This window comes from Gobio gobio (assembly GCF_949357685.1).
Source record: "Gobio gobio genome assembly, chromosome: 5".
Classification (NCBI taxonomy): Eukaryota; Metazoa; Chordata; class Actinopteri; order Cypriniformes; family Gobionidae; genus Gobio; species Gobio gobio.
In genome coordinates, this window is record NC_137101.1 from 22,507,510 (window position 1) to 22,530,191 (window position 22,682).

The 22,682-nt window shown below is 37.7% G+C and overlaps 1 protein-coding gene across 1 annotated transcript; it reads right to left on the reverse strand.

Moving 5' to 3' along the window:
• Positions 1–311: 311 nt before the first annotated feature.
• On the reverse strand, positions 312–4,809 carry rps16 (ribosomal protein S16). The gene is made up of 6 exons (XM_079816658.1): positions 4,768–4,809; positions 4,626–4,677; positions 3,885–3,986; positions 1,584–1,680; positions 1,372–1,419; positions 312–1,279 (listed from the first exon to the last, which is right to left on the reverse strand). Exons 2-6 carry the CDS (start codon positions 4,671–4,673, stop codon positions 1,134–1,136), a joined length of 441 nt encoding a protein of 146 aa, XP_079672784.1. The 5' UTR covers positions 4,674–4,677; positions 4,768–4,809; the 3' UTR covers positions 312–1,133.
• Between the last annotated feature and the right edge of the window lie 17,873 nt (positions 4,810–22,682).

Below are 22,682 nucleotides of genomic sequence, written 5' to 3' on the forward strand. Positions count from 1 at the left end.
TGCCTGTCTTTCTGGAAATTTAAGAAATCAGTCATCATCAGTAGGCTAATGAGTGACCACGTGCCTTCGACGGACCTACATTACAGGACCAAAGACTGTAAAAAAAAAGACTTTATGGGGTTGGCTCCCTCTAGCGGAAGAAAAAACACATTGCTTTCGCATTTGCTGTAAATCTCCCTGGATTAGGCCTACTCACTGACGGTTAGAACCCGGTATGACCGTGATGCAGCACCTCATTTACAATACAACAGTGAAATTCTGATATTATAACACTCTATAACGAATAAAGAGAAATCCCGCACACTATCAGTACTTGCAAAAAATATGAAAACTTTTTATTAGCAACGTTTCGGTCTACTGACCTTCATCAGGCATACCTATAACACTCTATAAATATAGAGCATATGAAATACACTACAACATGTATTTCTGAAAGAATATTCACTTCCAACTCGATACCACATTTCTATTAAAACAAATTTCTTCCCTCGTATTAGACACTAACCAATTTAGTGTACTTCACCAGTAGTTGGCGCTACTTCGGGAAGCTCCATAAGCATGCATGTGACGTCTACCAAACTTGCTGAATTCAGAACCCCAAGACCTTCCAATGGTAACAATAATTGAATGCTAGTACGTGGTTCAATAATCAGTAATAATCAGAATGTATATTCACTAAAAGCACTCTTAGACGTGATGAGTCATTATAGATTTCACATCACTACTCTTTTGCATAAAAATCATATTTTCTCAATTTTCCAAACATCAGTCTATAATTAACTACCTTACATAAAATCACCTGACTGATAATTTTGTTTACAGATTTCATTTGAAATTATACAATTACTTCGAGGCCACAACAAACAATGAAATTATATGCAATATACAAAAACCTTGTGAACTAGTTTGAAATCATGTGAAAATCAAAACCAATCAGCCACTGAACACAAAACACTTTAAACTTCAAGACTACAAGCACAGTGAAGTGCCAGATATCACAGCACACCATCAGGGGTCTAGTGGAGTCCATGCCTCGATGGGTCAGACTCAGCAATCTTTGGAAGAACAAAAAACTCAAGACAACAGAATTTTTTCCCCCTCAGATTTATTATATGAAAATGTACAGAGAGATTTTAACGGTAGGACTTCTGGTAGCGTGCACGAGCTCCAGGTCCACCGAACTTCTTGGACTCGCAGCGGCGGGGATCAGCGACCAGTAGGGTCCTGTCATACTGGATCAAGATATCCTTGATCTCTTTCTTGGAAGCCTCATCCACATCTGGGACAAGAGAAAACAGAGAAATATGACAATTAATGCAGATACTTACACATTCATCTTCCAACAGAATGACGACAGTGACCCACACTTACATTTCTGATAATAGGCAACCAGGGCTTTAGAGATGGCCTGACGAATGGCTGAAAGAAGAATGAAACATGTTAATGTTAGTACAAATGTATTTGTACACTGTGGCTTTAAGGAAGACTATTCATTTACTGTTCACTGATTATCATGTGCAAATACTTTCATGTTTAGACAATCCAGAGCAAATGGCCTTCCACCATCAGCCAGTGCTACTAACCGTAAATCTGAGCGACGTGTCCACCACCCTTCACGCGAACTCTGATGTCAACGCCAGCGAAGCGCTCCTTACCCAGCAGCAGAAGAGGCTCCAGCAGCTAAAGGAAACAAACGCACAGTTAGCAGATGTATGAACAATCTCCTCACACAGAGCTAAAGGACTCAACCCTGACGAATGTTCATGAGTGGGGTACACTTAAAGGGTTAATTCAACCAAAAATGAAAATTCTGTCATTTACTCACCCTCATGTCATTCCAAACCCAGACTTTCATTTATCTTCAGAACACAAATTAAGATATTTTAATTCAATCTGAGAGACTTCTGAGTTGACAGAACGTTTATACCAAGCTTTGAGAGACCGTTGATCTAAAACAGGTTGGATATATCAACTCTAAACCTACTCTGAAACTCAACGAGTTTGTTCAGCTAGCTTCATGCAACAGGCCTCTGGACATTTTGAATAGTGATGGGGAGTCGACTCTAAAGAAGTCGATTCCTTGACTCTGAGGAGCCCCAGAGTTGGGGTTGACTCCAGCACAGGAATTGACTCTCTCCGAAATCGCTCACTTGTTTCCTGATTCTCTAATCCCTATATGGTTCATGGCAGTTGAGCGCACTATACAAGCAAGGTGAGAATTAAATGAAGCGAGGAAATCAGACGTAATATACCGCGTCAGAGAGCTGTCGCAGAAACTGTCACACATTTATCCTACATGTACTGTAGCTCACTTTAGAAATAGATGAAAGTCATAAGGACTTTAGTTTGTAATTATACATAGGCTTCCTCCATGCTAGCTTTAGTTTAATTGATGGTATATTAATGCAATAAATGGGTATAAATTTGGATTTTATAGACCTTGGGATTAAACTAACCATAAATCATACAAAAACTAACATCGAGAATAAACACATCAATAAGTATCCCTTATTGAATGCATTTTAGTATCTTTAACTCACCTTTTAAGACAATTATCATGTGCGTTTAGCACCTTCACTCGACAACAGCTTTTTTCCTGACTTTTTCCTCTGTAAAATTAAGTATCGGCAACAGCTTGGTAGCAACGTTGATAGCCACTCATCGCTAATTTGGACTGTCAGGCTAAAAGTGTGCCGTTTTAATAAGGGGGATTTTAAGGCTTTGTCTCGGGGGAAAATAAATTAAGTGTGTAACAACTGCAATTGTCTTATTTCTTACCCTGTTTTGATGTAAAGTAAATTGAATCGATTCCATAGACTCCTACAGTGGGAGTCGGGAATCGGAGTAGACTCCAAAAAAACCTGGAATCGAACACCCCTAATTTTGACTAAACTACTCTTTAAATCACTTTAACAATCTCTTTATACATGGACTGTCAATGGATGGACAGAAATCTCTCAGATTTCATTTAAAATATCTTCATTTGTGTCCCGAAGATGAATGAAAGTCTTACAGGTTTGGAACGGCGAGTAAATGACAATTTTCACTTTTGGGTAAAATAATCTTTAAAGTTGGCACGCAATGGACATTGCGATCATCTTCACTGTTAGGAACATAGACCTGAGTGGAACTGCTTCTCAAAATAAAAAAAGCTGGGACTGTCCATCATGAATTAAATGGGTCGCTGTCATTTGCTAACAAACTCATGTGAGTGACAGACAGATGAGAAGAGATGCTGCCGTGAAGGGGAAGTTAATGTGTCTGATCAATGGGCACATGAAAGTTAAAAATAGTAAAAGTACACTGATAAATCATTTATAAACACTGCAATATCCCCAAAAGATAAGACATGCTAAAATTTGATTTCATAGTGACTTTAGAAAGAAGTGAAAATCCAGTCATTTGTGCATCCTTATGTCAGTCATATGATCTGACATTCTTCTGCAGAACACAAAAGCACTGAACCAGTGAGTTTAATTAGAAAACTGGACTGGTTTGATTCATAAACGCAAATTGAAAAGTGGCATCATTTTTCCAAACTGGACATCATTTATTTCATGAACATGGCAACAAGTGCCATGTTGGATGTCAAGCTTTTCAGTAAACAAAATCTTAAATTTTGGCGTGTTTCTTACATAACGCTGACAGCGCCAATTCCTGATTCATTTTTAGTATACTGAAAAAAGCAATTCTTAAAAAAAAACACAAGTGTCCCACAGAACAAGAAGCTATACAGGTTTGGAATGGCACGGATGAGCATTGACAATCTACGTTATTGTGTAAACCATTCCATTAACAAAACATTAAAGTATTTACTGAAATAGAGATCTGAACGAATATTTCAACTCTAAGCACTCAATGTCTTGTACTTGTATGTAACATACCTTGTACTGCAGAGTGACAGGCTCGATCATATCAAGGGGTCTTCCATTGACTTTAATAAGCCCGTTTCCCCTCTTGCAGTGGGCAACAGCTGTGGCGGTTTTCTGTTGATAGTGAACAAACAGATCAGTCAACACATCTCCATTATATGATAATCATTCTCTAACGCATTTAAACTAAATATGACACTATTAAATGTTTTACAACGGTGGTCTTTAATCTTGCTACTGGAGTGGAGAACCAAAGCATTGCACATTTAGGATATTCTCTAAATATTCTATAACATTATTGTGATCAGAATTAAGAACCATTGCTATACCAGACACATGTACAGGCTAACATTTAGCTAGAAAGACAAGACGACTCTTTACGGTCTACATATAACTACTAAACAAAAGAAAACACGCAGATCAGTTGCAAAAACAACTGTTTTGTATGAATTACAGCTGTACATGTACACACTGAACTGTTCCACGTGTCAGCAAAACAGCCATTACCAATACAATATTCATCACTCACTGCAAATCTACACGGGAAGTTGGCTTATTTTACATTTTAATGGTTTAAGAGCACCTATACTTGTTTATGACCACTATTTGTTACGCTTATTACATAAACTACATAAAACATTGGCATCACAGTCATTTATAACCACATACATCTGTTAGCATAGCCGGCTAACCTCAAACCCGCATTACCGCCGTGCGCGAGCACATGAAGACATACAGCCTTTAAATACTCACTTTACGTCCAAAAACCTGGACAGACTGTAGAGGACCTTTAGCCGGCATGATTCTAGAGTAAAAATAGAACAATTGTCGTTTAATTTAAGCATAAATTAACCTTTAAATGTGTATATTAGTGAGAACTAGTTGAGGAACAGACCTTTCAGAGCTCGAGCGCCGTTCGGAGAGGCCGCACAGGGGTTTCCCGTGCGCAAAAGCAGGGGCGCTGTCGTAAACACTCTTGGTTTTACGACAGTCGTCCTTCCTAAAGATTTTTTGTTTTTACAGTGTATGATTTTTAACACTTCACAGCGTTATAAAGAAATATTCACGTAAGTAAATGAATGAACTATTATTTATAGATTTAATTTGTAAAACCGTTATGATCCACCTCGTAAGGAATCATATCTTTTCAGACAAATCTCAATGGATGGGTTGAAATAGATGTCAAAAATGCTTATAAGCTTACAGCATAACAGCTAATTCTTTCTGAATTCAACCATCCATCTAACAGTATTTCAGACTGAAACCAGCGTTTAAAAGAAAAGACAATCTATTTTGATGTGACTTTTATTCCACAAGCTAAATGTTACACATCATCACTAGATGGCGCTCTGTTACAAGAATCATTCGAATCAACACCAATTCTATCTATCTATCTATCTATCTATCTATCTATCTATCTATCTATCTATCTATCTATCTATCTATCTATCTATCTATCTATCTATCTATCTATCTATCTATCTATCTATCTATCTATCTATCTATCTATCTATCTATCTATCTATCTATCTATCTATCTATCTATCTATCTATCTATCTATTGAAAACATTACATTCAGTTCAGAATTAAGTATATTCTTTTAAGTATATAATTTGTGTAATAAGTACTCTTTTAAAAGTACGCTAAAGTGTTCTTTTTCACAAGGGAAGTCAAATTTTTTGTCAAATTTTTGTGTCAGATCAATACAGCTTAAATAATATATGCCTACAGGATTTTGTTTAGGCTAGAGGAACATAAAGGCCTAATAATTTTAATAAAATAAGAGGATAATCTGAAATGTTCAATGATTATTTTGTTTACCTACATTGCTGGGGTCTCTTGGAGCGTCAGATATATAGTTAGTCTCAACAGAACACGACTTATAAGTAAGCTATCATTACTATATTAAAGTCTATGCGTTTATCAGTGAAGGCAAATAACCATTGTTAGCAAAAAATACTGTTTTATCTTATCATTTTCTAGTAGTCTTCTAAGTTATCAGACTGCAGAAAAACTTTCTTACCATCTTAGCAGTTAGCACATGCTTATAAAACGCTTTCTCTGGTCATTCCCATCAGTCTATTGTTCTTGTGAGATATGAAGGCTGTTCCATGTGTGTATAAGTGTGCACTACTATCTTGACAGAAAAAAAGCTAATTGGATGTAACTAACACAGAGAGAGAAGCACAGAAGCACAACATAAAGTCAAGAGGACATCAGAGTCTTCAGTCTGAGAAACTGATGCCTTTCTGGCAGCTTTATTAAACTGTAGGCACCAAACACAAGTTTTTTCTCAACTGAGACGCTGACCAATTAGTCTGAGTTTCAAAGGGATTTGAAAGTTGGAAGTATTGATCTGTTGTATGAACAGTTTGATGGTCTATCTATCTATCTGTCATCTATCTGTCTGTCTGTCTGTCTGTCTGTCTGTCTGTCTGTCTGTCTGTCTGTCTGTCTGTCTGTCTGTCTGTCTGTCTGTCTGTCTGTCTATCTATCTGTCTATCTATCTATCTATCTATCTATCTATCCATCATCTGACTGTCATCTGGCTGTCTGTCTGTCTATCCGTCTGTCTGTCTGTCTGTCTGTCTGTCTGTCTGTCTGTCTGTCTGTCTGTCTGTCTGTCTATCTATCTATCTATCTGTCTATCTATCTATCCATCATCTGACTGTCATCTGGCTGTCTGTCTATCCGTCTGTCTGTCTGTCTGTCTGTCTGTCTGTCTGTCTGTCTGTCTGTCTGTCTGTCTATCTATCTATCTATCTATCTATCTATCTATCTATCTATCTATCTATCTATCTATCTATCTATCTATCTATCTATCTATCCATCATCTGACTGTCATCTGTCTGTCTGTCTATCTATCTGTCTGTCTGTCTGTCTGTCTGTCTGTCTGTCTGTCTGTCTATCTATCTGACTGTCATCTATCTGTCTGTCTGTCCTTCTGGCTGTCTATCCGTACGTCCGTCTGTCTGTCTGTCTATCTATCTATCTGATTGTCATCTATCTGTCTGTCTGTCCTTCTGTCTGTCTGTCTATCTATCTGTCCGTCTGTCTGTTCGTCTATCTATCTATCTATCTATCTATCTATCTATCTATCTATCTATCTATCTATCTATCTATCTATCTATCTATCTATCTATCTATCTATCTATCTATCTATCTATCTATCTATCTATCTATCTATCTATCTATCTATCTATCTATCTATCTATCTATCTATCTATCTATCTATCTATCAATCAATCAATCTATCTATCTATCTATCTATCTATCTATCTATCTATCTATCTATCTATCTATCTATCTATCTATCTATCTATCTATCTATCTATCTATCTATCTATCTATCTATCTATCTATCTATCTATCTATCTATCTATCTATCTATCTATCTATCTATCTATCTATCTATCTATCTATCTATCCGTCCATCTGTCTGTCTGTCTATCTATCTATCTATCTATCTATCTATCTATCTATCTATCTATCTATCTATCTATCTATCTATCTATCTATCTATCTATCTATCTATCTATCTATCTATCTATCTATCTATCTATCTATCTATCTATCTATCTATCTATCTATCTATCTATCTATCTATCTATCTATCTATCTATCTATCTATCTATCTATCTATCTATCTATCTATCTGTCTGTCTGTCTGTCTGCCTATCTTTCTATCTATCTGACTGTCATCTATCTGTCTGTCTGTCCTTCTGTCTGTCTGTCTGTCTGTCTATCCGTCCGTCCGTCCATCTATCTATCTATCTATCTATCTATCTATCTATCTATCTATCTATCTATCTATCTATCTATCTATCTATCTATCTATCTATCTATCTATCTATCTATCTATCTATCTATCTATCTATCTATCTATCTATCTATCTATCTATCTATCTATCTATCTATCTATCTATCTATCTATCTATCTATCTATCTATCTATCTATCTATCTATCTATCTATCTATCTATCTATCTATCCATTCACTCTCTGTCCTTCATCTACACAGCATCTTCCTATTTTCACACCTTTCTTTACCTCTCAAGCCACTAATTGCACAAACACCAGAGGTGCAGAGTCAGGATGCATTTTGTCATCCCATCTTTCTCCCTCCACCTTAACGCCCTCTGTTAGCAATGGTGCTTTGAAGAGGATTGTGAGATTTGCATTTCACACTTACTCACGGTACCTTTTGCCCTGTTTATGCTGAGGTGTGTTTGTGAGATGTGTAGCAATAAGCAAAGGGTGTTAATTAGTGGAGAAGGCTATGTGTGTGTGAGGGGTAGCTGAACAGTAGCAGAGTCAGGCAGATGTTGGGTCTATTGTGGGGGAAATGGAGCTCACTTGGGCGACACGCTGCTGTTTGTCTTGCGATGAGATAATGAGGACTCCTGCCAAAGCACTTTTATACCAGCCTGTCACTATCCAGCACACAAACACTCACCCAGTGTCTTCCTTTCACTCCCTCTTTGGCTATAACACACTCAACAGATGTGCCATCACAACTTTGGCACTTCAAGTGTGAATATGGTGAATATGGTTTCATTTCAAAACTCATGTGTAAAATTTTTTTGGTCAGAGTATTTGCTTTTGTTCTTTAGCATGGACCTCAACATGCAGCTTTGATCCTTTTTAGCGTGTTCATATAATACGTACATCGGTATACAATGTAGATCTGGTTTGCTCATTATGGTGCTTGTTAATAACACCTCTTTTGATCACTGAAGTGCACCATTGTAAAGTCTGGTTTAATCGTTCCTGTTGATGGTAATTGCTTTAGTAGGTTAGTTCCTCTCAGAGATCTATGAAGCTCGTTCAAAACAGCCACCATTTGTATTCAAAATCCTTTTGTTGAGGTAATTCACTTTGCAGTATCTAAACCAAAAAAACTCTTTCAACAGTTCACATAATAGGACAATGATTCAGATGAAGAGTTTTGGCTAATGGACAAGCTGGAGCATGACGTGACTTGGGCTCTAAGTTCCATCCCTGGGCTACTTAATTAATATAATGAATGGAAGTTAATTAGAAATCTGAGAAATAAAGGTGGAATTGGGGTGGTGGAGTAATGCTGGAAGAATTGTCACACGTAGATGTCCTTGTGCTGTTATTGATAGAATTAGATGAAATACCAAAAGAATGTTAATGGATGCTAATGGAACCCCTGCTGAAAAAGCTAATTGCGGGTCTTATCTTGTTTAAGATGGCCTTGCTAGTTTCCCAGCTTGGCCAAGATGTTCTTTAAAGGGTTAGTTCACCCAAAAATGAAAGTTCTGTCATTAATGACTTACCCTCATGTCGTTCGACACCCGTAAGACCTCCGTTCATCTTCGGAACACAAATGAAGATATTTTAGTTGAAATCTGATGGCTCTGAAAGGCCTCCAATGGCACAATGCACGGTACACTCTCAAGACCCATAAAAGGTACTAAAGACGTCGTTACAAAGTCCAACTCACTACAGTGGTTCTACAATAACTTTATGGAGTGACGAGAATAGTTTTTGTGCGCAAAAAACCCCTAAATAACGACTTATATAGTGATGACGATTTCAAAACACGGCATCGTGAAGCTTCAAAGCGTTATGAATCAGTGAGATGATTCAGCAGTTTGGATCGCCAAATTTCAGCAGTTTGGCGGTTTGACACGCGATCCGAATCATGATTCGACTCACTGATTCATAACGCTTCGAAGCTTCATGATGCCATATTTTGAAATCGTCATCACTATATAAGTCGTTATTTAGGGTTTTTTTGCTCACAAAAACTATTCTCGTCACTCCAAGTTATTGTAGAACCACTGTACTAGAGAACCCAAAACCTTTCTAAAAGCAGCATAACAGACTAGCTTATTACTGCGTGGGCAGTCTAAAATACCACATAGACAGGCTTTCATAATTTGGAATAGGTCCTAAATTTATCAAATAAGACTGAAATTGTAAAATAAATAAGTAAAAGAAAAAAAATCTGAATTTAACAATGAATTGTCTTCATTTGGGAATTTGTTCACCCAGCAAAGATTTATTATTTTCCAGTTTAATCTTATTTGATTCTCAGTAGATTTTAATTTGGTAAAATGTTCTGTTTGATATCATTAAGATCAGTTCCACATTGACAAAAATTGATATGATGGAAATCCCTTTTGTATTTTTTGACGAGGATCCTGTTGAGAGTTTTGATTTGTCACTGCCACCTCTCAGATGTTTCACATGTTTTCCATAATGTTGTCTGGTGGAACAATGGTGAGCATTGTCTCACCGAGGTTTCTTTGTTTTGGTGGAAAAGAACGACGTTAGAAAAGGATAGCATTACTAATAAAAGAACCACTGCCAAAACTCACAGATTTAGCTTTATTTATATGTAGTCAGAGAGTGAGATCAAGTTATTGAACCAGTGTGAGTTAGTCACGCTCACTGTGGCCAGCATTGACTCATTCTCTATGCATTTAGCCCAAACTTGAACTAAAAGGGAATTAGTCCCACTGAAAACATTCTTCTTCGTCTTCAAAAACAGCACACTGTTTCTCACACTTTGTAAAATCTCTTTCCTCCCATTAAATTTGACTGAGGATGAAACGGCTGCACGGCACCACACTATCAAAGCCGAACAGGAGATAATTGATGTTTAATATCCACCTTATTCCTGATGACCCTACTGCGTTTTGAATTATGGGTGGCACTTCCTGTTCGGGGAACTTCCATTCAAAAAAACTGAAACAAATAATTTCAAATCATATGGTTGCCCTACAAATAAAGCTTTTCCGTCAGTTTGACTGAATTAGCTGTCATTGTTCCTTGATGTTTTATGTTCAGACATCCTGAGAATAACGTAACGCTTGGTATTTTACAGTTTTTCTCCATTGGTTTGGCTCATTTCTTGAAACAGAAATGACATTCTCAAAATTGTAAGATCATTTGGCAAAACAGTCTTACAGTTCAGCACAACACTAGAGCTCACTTGCAAAAGCTAATATCTCTCCCAAAACTGTTCACTCATGCTTCAGAAATAAATTCCTTTCCCACATAAATAGTCAGTGCCACGAAAATGGCAAAGATCCTTCTCAATTGCTTTGGCTCATTTCTTGAAACAGACCGGACGTTCTCAACACTCTTGGTGCTTTTGCCAAAATAACGTGGATGGTTCGGCACAACACCATGGGTCACCTGCAAAAGCTCATACCTCTCCCAAAACAGTTCACTCATGTGTCAAAACTAAATTTCCTTCTCATTTAAACAGTCAGTGCCCCCAAAATGCTTCATCCCTTTGGCATTGTGTAAGCACTGCAAGTTAAAATGTTTAGATGTTTTGTCACTATGGCAGAGGACCATTGAAATATCCCTCATGTCCACCTTTCAGTCTTAGCCCAGTCTTTCATTTTTTGTCTAGCTAACAGAATATAATTGTGTATAAAAAGAAATAGGATTTTAGGGTAAGAGTAGCCTCCAAGGTTTGACATCACACATTGCACTCATACCGCCAAGGAAATTGTAACCATTATCATTCACACACATAAAGTAACTTTCATACATCAGAGTAAAAAGAAAATGTATACAGCCTAATATACTGTAATATAACACACAAACAAAAAAACAATGAAAATTACCGTCCTCACCCTCCTGGCCATCCCCACGCTGCTGTTCTCAATCTTACTGTAAACACTTGTAATATTGTAAAATTTCTACTTTTCTAATTATATAATTATATAATAAGATATTGTTAGAGTAAAGTATATGAATATATTGACCAAACAGTACACACAAGACCAGTACTGCATATTGCTGAAAATATTTATTTCTCTCCACACTTGTAAAATCATTCGATTCATTCATGCATTTTCAAAGGTTTGTTTTTTATATCTGCTGAGGTTGGGCTGAAGTCTCTGTCCAGCCTCTCTCAATGTCAACCCATGGGTACTCAGTAGAATCGCATCTGATAAATTTGGTCCCCGTCTTCTTTGGCCACATCCTACTCCAGGTCTACTTCTTCCTACCCCCCTCTTCCCCTTCCCCTTCCCCTCTCTTCCCCTCTCTTCCCCTCTCTACCCCCTTCCCACCCCTCTCTAACCCTCTCTTCCCCTCTCTACCCCTCTCTACCCCCTTCCCCTCTCTATCACCTTCCCACCCCTCTCTACCCCTTCCCCTCTTTTCCCCCCTCTTCCTCCACGGGCTCCCCCTCTCATCCTCACTCTTCCTCTTCCTCAAGCAGGTAGTTGCCCTTGTTCATTTTCTTGGCCAGGTGCCTCCATGTTCAGAAATTGTACTGGTCCTGCATGGTCAAGCTCTTTACATATATGTTTGGCAGCATTCACAGTCATGGACAGCACCTGTCAGGTAACTAAACATACTGCTTGATTGGTCATCTGAGATGTGTGAAAGTCCTCCTTCATTAGTCAAGTTCTAGTTTCACCTGACTGTCAATTGCTGTAATAAATGTATCAAATGTTCCAAGGGATTCATATATGGTATTCATGGTATTATGTTCTTGACTAATTTTGACAATTGAACAGACTATTGTGCATGTGATGACTTATACAATGAAATGACGCTGATACGTTTTGGAGCGAACGACCATTAGACTGAGAATCAAACAATCAATTTAAATCAACAAGATCTATTCACTTGGAAATTGTGCTAAATGTAGGCTACCTGTACTTAATCATTTGCAAAGGTTTACTGAGACATTGAGACATGTACTTAGACATTTGCAATTTGATGAAATTAATGAGAAATGCTATTCTGTTGTGAACAATTGCCAAGTGGTTTGGAGATTTGTCCATGTTGTTTTGAGAATGTAATTTCTGTTTCAAGAAATGAGCCAAACCAATGGAGAAAAACTGTAACGTGACGTTATACCAAGAATGCCTATGGCAAGAGCTCTTTTCAGTCGCTGCATTCTTTTCCTCATGATTATTTAATTTTTTTCTACTTTGCATTCCGATGTAATAGTATGAAAAAGGACAACATACTGCACATTTGTGGTCTGTTCTCCTGATTTAATTTATGATATATCCCGTTAATAATTCCCTGGAATGCACAAAGAATCTCTTGTTTTTCACCTCAAATCCTCAAGTCTTTTTCCAGGTTTGTTTTGACAGGTAAATACAATTTATTATCTGTCAAAATGACAGAAATCACTTTGAAATAGTGTCACACAATGCTGAAGTCAATTTTTTTTTTATTAAGGCAACGTATGTTACATAATACAGATATATACGTATACAGTGGGGAGAACAAGTATGTGATACACTGCCGATTTTGCAGGTTTGCCCACTTACAAAGCATGTAGAAGTCTGTAATTTTTATCATAAGTACTCTTCAACTCTGAGTGACGGAATCTAAAACAAAAATCCAGAAAATCACATTGTATGACTTTTAAGTAATTAATTAGCATTTTATTGCATGACATAAGTATTTGATACATCAGAAAAGCAGAACTTAATATTTGGTACAGAAACCTTTGTTTGCAATTACAGAGATCATACGTTTCCTGTAGTTCTTGACCAGGTTTGCACACACTGCAGCAGGGATTTTGGCCCACTCCTCCATACAGACCTTCTCCAGATCCTTCAGGTTTCAGAGCTGTCGCTGGGCAATACAGACTTTCAGCTCCCTCCAAAGATTTTCTATTGGGTTCAGGTCTGGAGACCGGCTAGGCCACTCCAGGACCTTGAGATGCTTCTTACGGAGCCACTCCTTAGTTGCCCTGGCTGTGTGTTTTGGGTTATTGTCATGCTAGAAGACCCAGCCACGACCCATCTTCAATGCTCATCCATCCTCGCCTCAATACGGTGCAGTCGGCTTGTCCCCTTTGCAGAAAAGCATCCCCAAAGAATGATGTTTCCACCTCCATGCTTCACGGTTGGGATGATGTTCTTGAGGTTGTACTCATCCTTCTTCTTCCTCCAAACACGGCAAGTGGAGTTTAGACCAAAAAGCTCTATTTTTGTCTCATCAGACCACTTGACCTTCTCTCATTCCTCCTCTGGATCATCCAGATGGTCACTGGCAAACTTCAGACGGGCCTGGACATGCGCTGGCTTGAGCAGCCGGACCTTGTGTGCGCTGCAGGATTTTAATCCATGACGGCGTAGTGTGTTACTAATGGTTTTCTTTGAGACTGTGGTCCCAGCTCTCTTCAGGTCATTGACCAGGTCCTGCCGTGTAGTTCTGGGCTGATCCCTCACCTTCCTCATGATCATTGATGCCCCACGAGGTGAGATCTTGCATGGTGCCCCAAACCGAGGGAGATTGACCGTCATCTTGAACTTCTTCCATTTTCTAATAATTGTGCCAACAGTTGTTGCCTTCTCACCAAGCTGCTTGCCTATTGTCCTGTAGCCCATCCCAGCCTTGTGCAGGTCTACAATTTTATCCCTGATGTCCATACACAGCTCTCTGGTCTTGGCCATTGTGGAGAGGTTGGAGTCTGTCTGTTTGATTGAGTGTGTGGACACGTGTCTTTTATACAGGTAACGAGTTCAAACAGGTGCAGTTAATACAGGTAACGAGTGGAGAACAGGAGGGCATCTTAAAGAAAAACTAACCTGTGAGAGCTGGAATTCTTACTGGTTGGTAGGTGATCAAATATTATGTCATGCAATAAAATGCAAATTAATTATTTAAAAATCATACAATGTGATTTTCTGGATTTTTGTTTTAGATTCCGTCTCTCAGAGTTGAAGTGTACCTATGATAAAAATCAGACCTCTACATGCTTTGTAAGTAGGAAAACCTGCAAAATCGGCAGTGTATCAAATACTGTACTTGTTCTCCCCACTGTATTACTACAGTGATATTTAACAGTTGATGCTTTTACACTTTTAAATGCCCTTTTAATGTTCAATGGTTGAGTAGAATTATGTAATCTCATTGTACCCAGTTTAAAATTATTATTATGTTCATAGAGCGAACCTTTCACTGATTGTTTACAATTTAACGGAAGTTACACCCATAATTCGCGCAAAGCATCATGGGGCGTAGGAATAAGTTGGATAGAGTTACGTGGACCAATCAGATTTCAAAGTGATGGGGCTACCCTGAACAATGCCACAGCAATAAACCAATAGGCCTTTATCACACTTCCTATTTCCGGAAAGCGAAGCAGTGCACCTCTACTTCCGGTCCCATCGCGACTCAATCAAAACGCGGGTGTAACTGCAGCGATCCCGTGCTCTAATACTAAATAATGACATCCTTACCTCAGATTTGACCATTTCCTGACACTAAAAGAATAGAGGAGAGCATGGGTGAGACTGATATGGTGGGATGAAGTTGTATGTTTGTGTGTTGTAGGCCTATGCATTTCCAAACTGCGGATGTTTACGTCTCATATCGTCAGCCTGCTGAAATGTTCCCATCCAAATGTGCATTCTGAATAATAAATACATTTCTAACCTGCCGCAGTCCAGTGATTGTCTTCTCATTAACATCAACGTTTCTCTTGCTAATCATATTTCATACCTGTTGTTACATTTTTTAATTAATTTGACTGAAACACCCTTACGAAAGTTAACCATGGTTTTATTATAGTTTTTTTTTCGTGGATTGACTACCATTTGTATTAGTTTTACTACAAATACCATGATAAACTACAATAACCATGTTTTATTTTATTTTTAATAAAAACCATGGTTCATTTTCATGTAATAAATAGATGAATGAATGCGCGGTAACTGCCTTAAAGAAAGTAAACAATGTTAAGCATTTAATTAATCTTAAACAGTAATACGTTAACAGCGTGACTGAATTTTGGCATAAATGTGTGAATTACATATACTGTAGGCTACAGTGAAATGATTGTCATTGAAAAGTGACAGAACAATGACTAAAATATTAATACAAATCAATATGTTCATTCAGATCTTATTCGTCAGGTCTCACACACACTTAATCGCGGACACTATTTAGACGTGCACTGACACCGTGTGGTGAAATAATCACGTATGTTTACGACCCTCGGCTTATGTCGGATTAAAAAACTACAAGTTCAACAGAGTTTGGAAAATCCTGAACACAGTAATGATCAGTTTATCTCTTCTCCTGTCTCGGAAAATGTCTGGATTTTTAAATCATCCTCCAGATGCTTATTTTAATTGTCATTTGTTCAGCTAGGTGTTCACAGCACATTGAAAACATGCATAACCGGAAGAATCAGCACACTGCTTCGACGCGCACTTCCGGTATTCAATTCCTCTGTGATAAAGGCCTATAGACCCACAGCACTCTAGCATCATGCCAAGGAGTTTTGCATTGGCAAATACCGTTTACATTTCCTTCAGAAAATGTAGAAATCACATTTATTTTGTTTTATTCTCATTCTTTCTCTTTTCTTGCTCTCAGAGGGTCAGGGTTAGTATTGGTATATGAGTGAACGTGGCCTTGGAAGATGCTGGCAGCAGGTCAGGGCAGGTGAGATGTCACGGGTTGAAAGGTGAGGGTCAGCTCCTCTACAAAACCCACAACCGACACCTGATCTTCAGCCTGAGTTCACAGGGCGTATGATTCTGTTCCCTTGGGACGGGAGGCTGAGTGATCTAAACACACACGTCTCAGTGAGGTCAACTGATTCTAATGCAACGTCTGAACACATACAATGCCACACTCACCAAAAGAAAAGAGATCCAACGTCTTTAAGCAACCTTTGCCCAATACGGTCAGATGTAGGATAGCCGTCTGCTAAAGTTTTGAAGTGGGGGCAGCCGGGGAGCTTATAATTATTAATCAGGTTATGCTCAAATAATCAAAACAGACTTTAATGATAAACGTAGAAGAATAGGCAGGAGATAAAAGACAATAACCAACATATACAGTATGTAGGAGATAGCAATAACCTAAATAAGACACAGCTGATAATTATAAGTAACCATAGAAACGAATGTACATAGTCAGAAACCGAACAGCAGGGAAACATGAACTAAGGGAAACACAACAGAATATCGTAATAAGAGTCTGAGACCGTGGCAAATAAGATGTTTTTGGACATGTTATTTGCAATTAAATAAAATGTATTAAATGCAGTTAATTGTTTTTAAGAGTGCTTTTTTGATATATATATATATATATATATATATATATATATATATATATATATATATATATATATATATATATATATATACCTTTAAGATTTAGAGTACACTACAAGTTAAGTGCAAATAAGTGCACTTCTTTTTCATCATGATGTAACATTTTCTAAAAAGACAATAGCCTTTAGTTTACATCAAAGCCTAAAGACAATTTGCTACAAGCTAATGCTAATGCTAGTCAATTACTGGTGGTGTTTGGGGGAGGGCACTTCTTATTCTAGAGATTAGATTATGTTTTTAGACAAACATGTGGATAAGCTGATGTCATCAATATTTATATGATCCATTTTCTTAGAAGAAAGTTTGTCTTTAGGAGTAGCACATAGGGCCTGTTTATGTCTCGGGTGATCCACTCACAAGTGGTCAGCTGAGACATATCACTGTTTACACCTGGTAGTAACATGCGTCTCAAATACGTCTTCTATCACCACTTGTGATCGGATTTCATCAAGTGTAGGGTCTCTGATTTCATGGCTTCATACATCATGCACTACATCACTCTATCACTGCATACAGCATACTAAAGAGGTTTTGTGAAGCCTGTGTACGAGAAGCCAACGTGAAATCATTTTAGCAAATTGACATTTCCTGTGCTGTGACTTGCCGTAGTGCATGTTAATCTATTTTTAAAAGCATTTTGGTCATTTTTAATATTAAAAATTAACATGCATGCCGTTTTTAATGCTGCTTTTATCTCATATTAATTAAGAAACTACATGGATTTTGTACTTTTAAAAATGTATTTATTATGCTGCAGGGCATAATTAAAATGAACTAGTGAGAAAAATAAGATTATAAATGGGGAAACCTTTCTGAAATTGCCTCTAGTTACAGGACCTACATATACATAATGATATACACTTTCCCTGTATTTTACACTATTAATATATATGACATACAGAATATTATTTAATCCATCAAATTTAAACATAATATTTTTAATTAACAAATTTGTAGAAATGTTCTGAAATAATTTTTAAAAAGTCAGTGGACAGTGATTCTGTGTAAATCCATATGTACAGAATTATGCTTTTCCAAATAATTCAATCAGATCACACTTTATTTCGATTGTCAACTTTAGACTCTCTACTAACTAAGACTCTCTAGTAACTTTGCAACATGCCAACTAGAGTGAATCCGACCTAGGGAGAATCAAAATTATGGGCCCTATTTTAACGATCTGGGCGCATGGTCTGAAGTGCAGGGCACAGGTGCATTTATGTCCGAATCCACTTTTGCTAGTTTAATGACGGAAAAAACGGTCGGCACGCCAGGCACATGGTCCAAAAGGCTTGTACCTAGTCTCTTAATAAACCCTGTTTTGGGCGTAACGTGCAATAAACCAATCAGAATCTCCCATTCTCTTTAAAAGCCAGTTGCACTTGCACCATGGCGGATTCACTATTTACATAGCAGAATTTGCAAGTGGAAAGACTGAACGCTTCTCCAGAGAGGAATCCTTTTTCTTTTTAATATTAAGAAATGTGTGTGTGCTGCTGCGCGTCCCTGTGTGTGTAATAAGCAGAGTGTTCACATGTTGTGTACCCGCCTATAGGCGCATATTACAAACACGCTCTTTAAATAACACAAAAAATACTGCGCTATTGACTTTAGACCAGGATTTTGTTGGTCAATGGTGCAGCCATTTTCAGTTCTTCAAAATAGCAACGCACCATCAATGTGCCTGAACACACCTCGTTTTCAGACCAGCACGCCCATGGGCGAACAGATGGCCGCGAGTGCATTTGCTATTTAAACAACGCAGCGCAGGATGTGAAAATGATAACTGCGTCTGGCTGAAACTAGCAAAAAACACTTGTGTCTCACCTGGTGTCGCATTGCACCAGGTGTATGATAGGGCCCAATATATTTTATTAACAAATTAGTAAACATTTTCTAAAATAATTTTTAAAAAGTCAGTGGAGAGTGGGTCTTTGTAAATCCGTATAGAATTATGCTTCTCCAAATAATTCTTTCGGTCACACTTTATTTCGATTATCCACTAGACTCTCTACTAACTAAGACTCTCTAGTAACTTTGCAACATGCCAACTAGTGTTACTAGTCTATTAGGTTAGGGTTTGTCTTAGCAGAATATAGGGATGAAACGGTATGGAAATTTCACATCACGATTATAGTGACCCAAATTATAACGGTGATCAATATTATCACGTTTTTTTCAAATGAGATGAAAGTGTTCAAAAAGAACAGATGCACACACTTAAAACATTTCAACAAGTTAACAACAAATAACTAAAGCAGCTCTATGCACTTTTTTAAGCTAGATTCTATTCTGTGGGATTTCCTTCCTTATAATGGCCGTCGTCAATAGCAATGCATAACGCATAAATAATAATCATTTTGTGTAAATATAATCTCTAATATTATCTCTGTAAATATATTCTCAAGCAATATTCTCATCAGTGTTTAGCAATGATGCATTTAAATCTAGCATATTTTGTGTTAGAGCCCAAACAGTATCCTGGTGAAATAATGCATATCCATATTTCCATATGATTTGACAGTTTATTTTATTAAATATCAAAAGGTGTGCATCGTACCTGACACCTAGATGATCACTTTACAGTCAGTTTTATGACTGTCATTCCCTTCAAAGCTATTGAAGTTTGAAACATGTATAACGTTACCAATGTTGTATGTAACTTTAGAGACGGTCCCTAAATTCGCCAACTTTATGCCAGTCATATCAGATGCGCTGTGGTTCTGCTGTGTTTGTTTGAAACTATTTTCGCTGCTGAAATAGAACAAAAACCGTCAACCGCTGTATGATGAGTGAATCTCCTGCATACATCGCACGTTTATCTCTGCTTTGAGTGCAGATTTCAGCGAGTGAGAGCGGCGCGCGCTCTGAACAAAACTCCCGCTAATCTGAACGCCTCGATTATGAGACATTGCATTTATAAACTCAATAGAAACACGTGTGAGTGGTTATAATGCGCAACGCGATTAACAGATGGCTTTTGAGAAGACTATAATAAGTTAAACCGCCAAAGTGGCTATAGTGTGCAGCCGAAATAACGTTACACCCGCAGATGGCGTTTGTTAATGTCAAGCCCTGATTATTATCCCTTAATGTCACCCTAGTCTTGTCTGAATTTGTTCGTTCGCTTCACGTTATTATTTCCCAGACGTAGTTTTGGTATTGAAGTCAAAGTCCACTTGACTTGCGTTCGTAGTTTTGAAGTGTTCCCCCTAGTACAGTGACTTTCTTCTGGCATGTTCTGCAGACAGGGTGACCATCTTCGATTAAGTTTCCCTCAGGACTTTTGTAAAAGCCAAAATATGACCACGCCTCAGATTTGGTCCTTTTAGAAGTCTGAAAAATCGCCCGGCGCTTTCACTGCCATCTGCCATTTCTTCTCATTCAAAAAACATAGCTGCGCCTGAGCCAGACTGACGCTGACTTGACAGGATTTACCGCCAATTTTCAAAATCGTGATAATCACACGCCGTTTAGATAATTAAATTTTAAACGATATTACTAACGTCACTAAATTTTATCGTGGTTTATCGTGAAACCGGTAATCGTTTCATCCCTAGCAGAAAAAGACATCCAAAGTTATATGCAAAATTACTTATAGTCAGTAGAATGTCAGTTGGGGAGCATCAAAATAAAGAGTTAGCTGATATTAAACAGAGACTCAATACTCTAATGACTGGTAGTTTACATGTAATTGCAAACTTACTTATAGTTAGTAGAATGTCTGGACCATTGAAATAAAGTGCTACCCTTTATTTTATCTATACACACTGCAAAGAATTATGTAAAGGCCAATTCCAACCGCACTGACAGATGCTGACCAACACAGACAATCACCAGATTACAGTAGTACGTCACTTCAAAACTATAGATAGAGTAAAACAAAGCTACAAAAATGAAAAAGACTGATGAAATGTGATGTTCTTCTGTGGAAGAGGTAGCAGAAACAAAACCTGACTGAAAGCCTGAAAACACTCTTTTACCTGCGCCATGTAATGGACGATGTATAGATGGAAGGAAAGTATGCAGCTGGGGGGGGTCAGAGGAGGTGTTTAAAATAATGACATATCCAGATCTGCTGGCAACACTCTGCCCTGTAATTTTAATGGCTCTGTGCTGGTCATGTCAAAAGGAGTACACGAACCAATCCCTCGCTCTCCGGGGAGTAATTACACCAGAAACCCCCTCACACACAGAACAATGCAAAGAGTCATCACGCACTCACACAGCCAAGGTCAAAAACAAAACCTCACACACATACACACACACACTTACATTCCTTCAGCAAGGGATGGGAGCGTGACAATCGGGAAACAACGGCTGTTAGTTACAGAAAATGAATTAGGACTTGGGCTGGGGAGCGGAGAGCAGAAGAGAGGCGTAGAGGAAGTACTGGGATTACTAGCTGGACTGCAGAGTGAGTAGAGGGCCGCTTTCACCCAGTAAACTGCCCAAATTTATAAGACCTCTGGGGCCGTGCTGATACCCCATCCTTGTCCTGCACCTCCAGAACTGCTGATTTAAAAAATAATCTTAAATCAATGACTGACAGGCATCAGAAATACCACAGCCAGGTCAGGGAACTCACTAACTCCAGCTCCAAATTCCACCTGTGTTTTTACGGTGCCCTTTTTTATATCATTTTATATACAAATATAAAAATAATTTGGTCACACTTTAGTTTAGGGTCCAATTCTCACTATTAACTAACTATTAATTACGACTTTTGCCTTAACAAACTCCTAATTACTGCTTATTAAAGTTAGTAAGGTAAGTTTAGGCATTGGATTCAGGGATGCAATGTGGTCATGCTGTTAAGGTTATGTTTTGTTTTAGTTTTGTGTTCAGTTGTTATTTTCGTTTGACCCAGTTTTGCCGTTTTTCTCATTGATTCATCTCATTCAACTGTCCCTTGTTAATTATCTTGTTAGCTCCTTTGTTTGCCCTCTGTCCTTTAGCTCTCAGTTTCAGTCAGTTCCTTGTCCTTACGTTTGTGTTGAAGTGGTTGTTCGATTCTGTATCTTCACGTTATCTTCTGCGTGTTCTCCTTGTTTATAGCTACAAAAGACTATTCTGTTTACTTCCTTGTCATGTGCTTCTCTACAGCCACCAACCGTGACACATGCAGAATAGGCCATTAATATGTGCTTTATACATACTAATAAACAGCCAATATTCTAGTCATTTGCATGCTAAAAAGCAAGTTAATAGTGAGAATTGGACCCCAAACTACAGTGTTACCGATAATTAAAAAAATGCTAATATTTATCTAAACTGTAAAATACAATACACTCTTAAACATAATTAAATTTGTTGTTTTTTGTTTTGTTTTTGCTGCAATACCAAATAAGAATAAACATAAGAACCAAATATGAAAAAAAAAAATATTAAGAATATTGGTAACACTTTTGTATAGGGAACTCATATTCACTATTAACCATGACTTTTACCTCAATAAACTCCAAATTTACTGCTTATTAATAGTTAGGTATTGGGTAGTAGGCTAATTGGGTAGGATTAAGGGATGTAGAATATGGTCATGCAGAATAAGGCATTAATGTGTGTTTTATAAGTACTAAACAGCCAATATCCTAGTAATATGCATGCTAATAAACTAGTTAATAGTGAGAATTGAACCCTAAAATAAAGTGTTACCAGAATATTTAAGAATATTAAGAATAGTTTAATAATCTAAAGAACCATTTCCACTATAAAG

Excerpts from the sequence above, each read along its gene's own strand:
- rps16 (XM_079816658.1), bottom strand. The coding sequence starts at position 4,673 with ATGCCGGCTAAAGGTCCTCTACAGTCTGTCCAGGTTTTTGGACGTAAA. Across the intron at positions 1,420-1,583 it reads ACACGTCGCTCAGATTTACG|CCATTCGTCAGGCCATCTCT; the intron begins GTTAGTAGCACT and ends TTCTTCTTTCAG. Across the intron at positions 1,280-1,371 it reads GGTTGCCTATTATCAGAAAT|ATGTGGATGAGGCTTCCAAG; the intron begins GTAAGTGTGGGT and ends CTCTTGTCCCAG.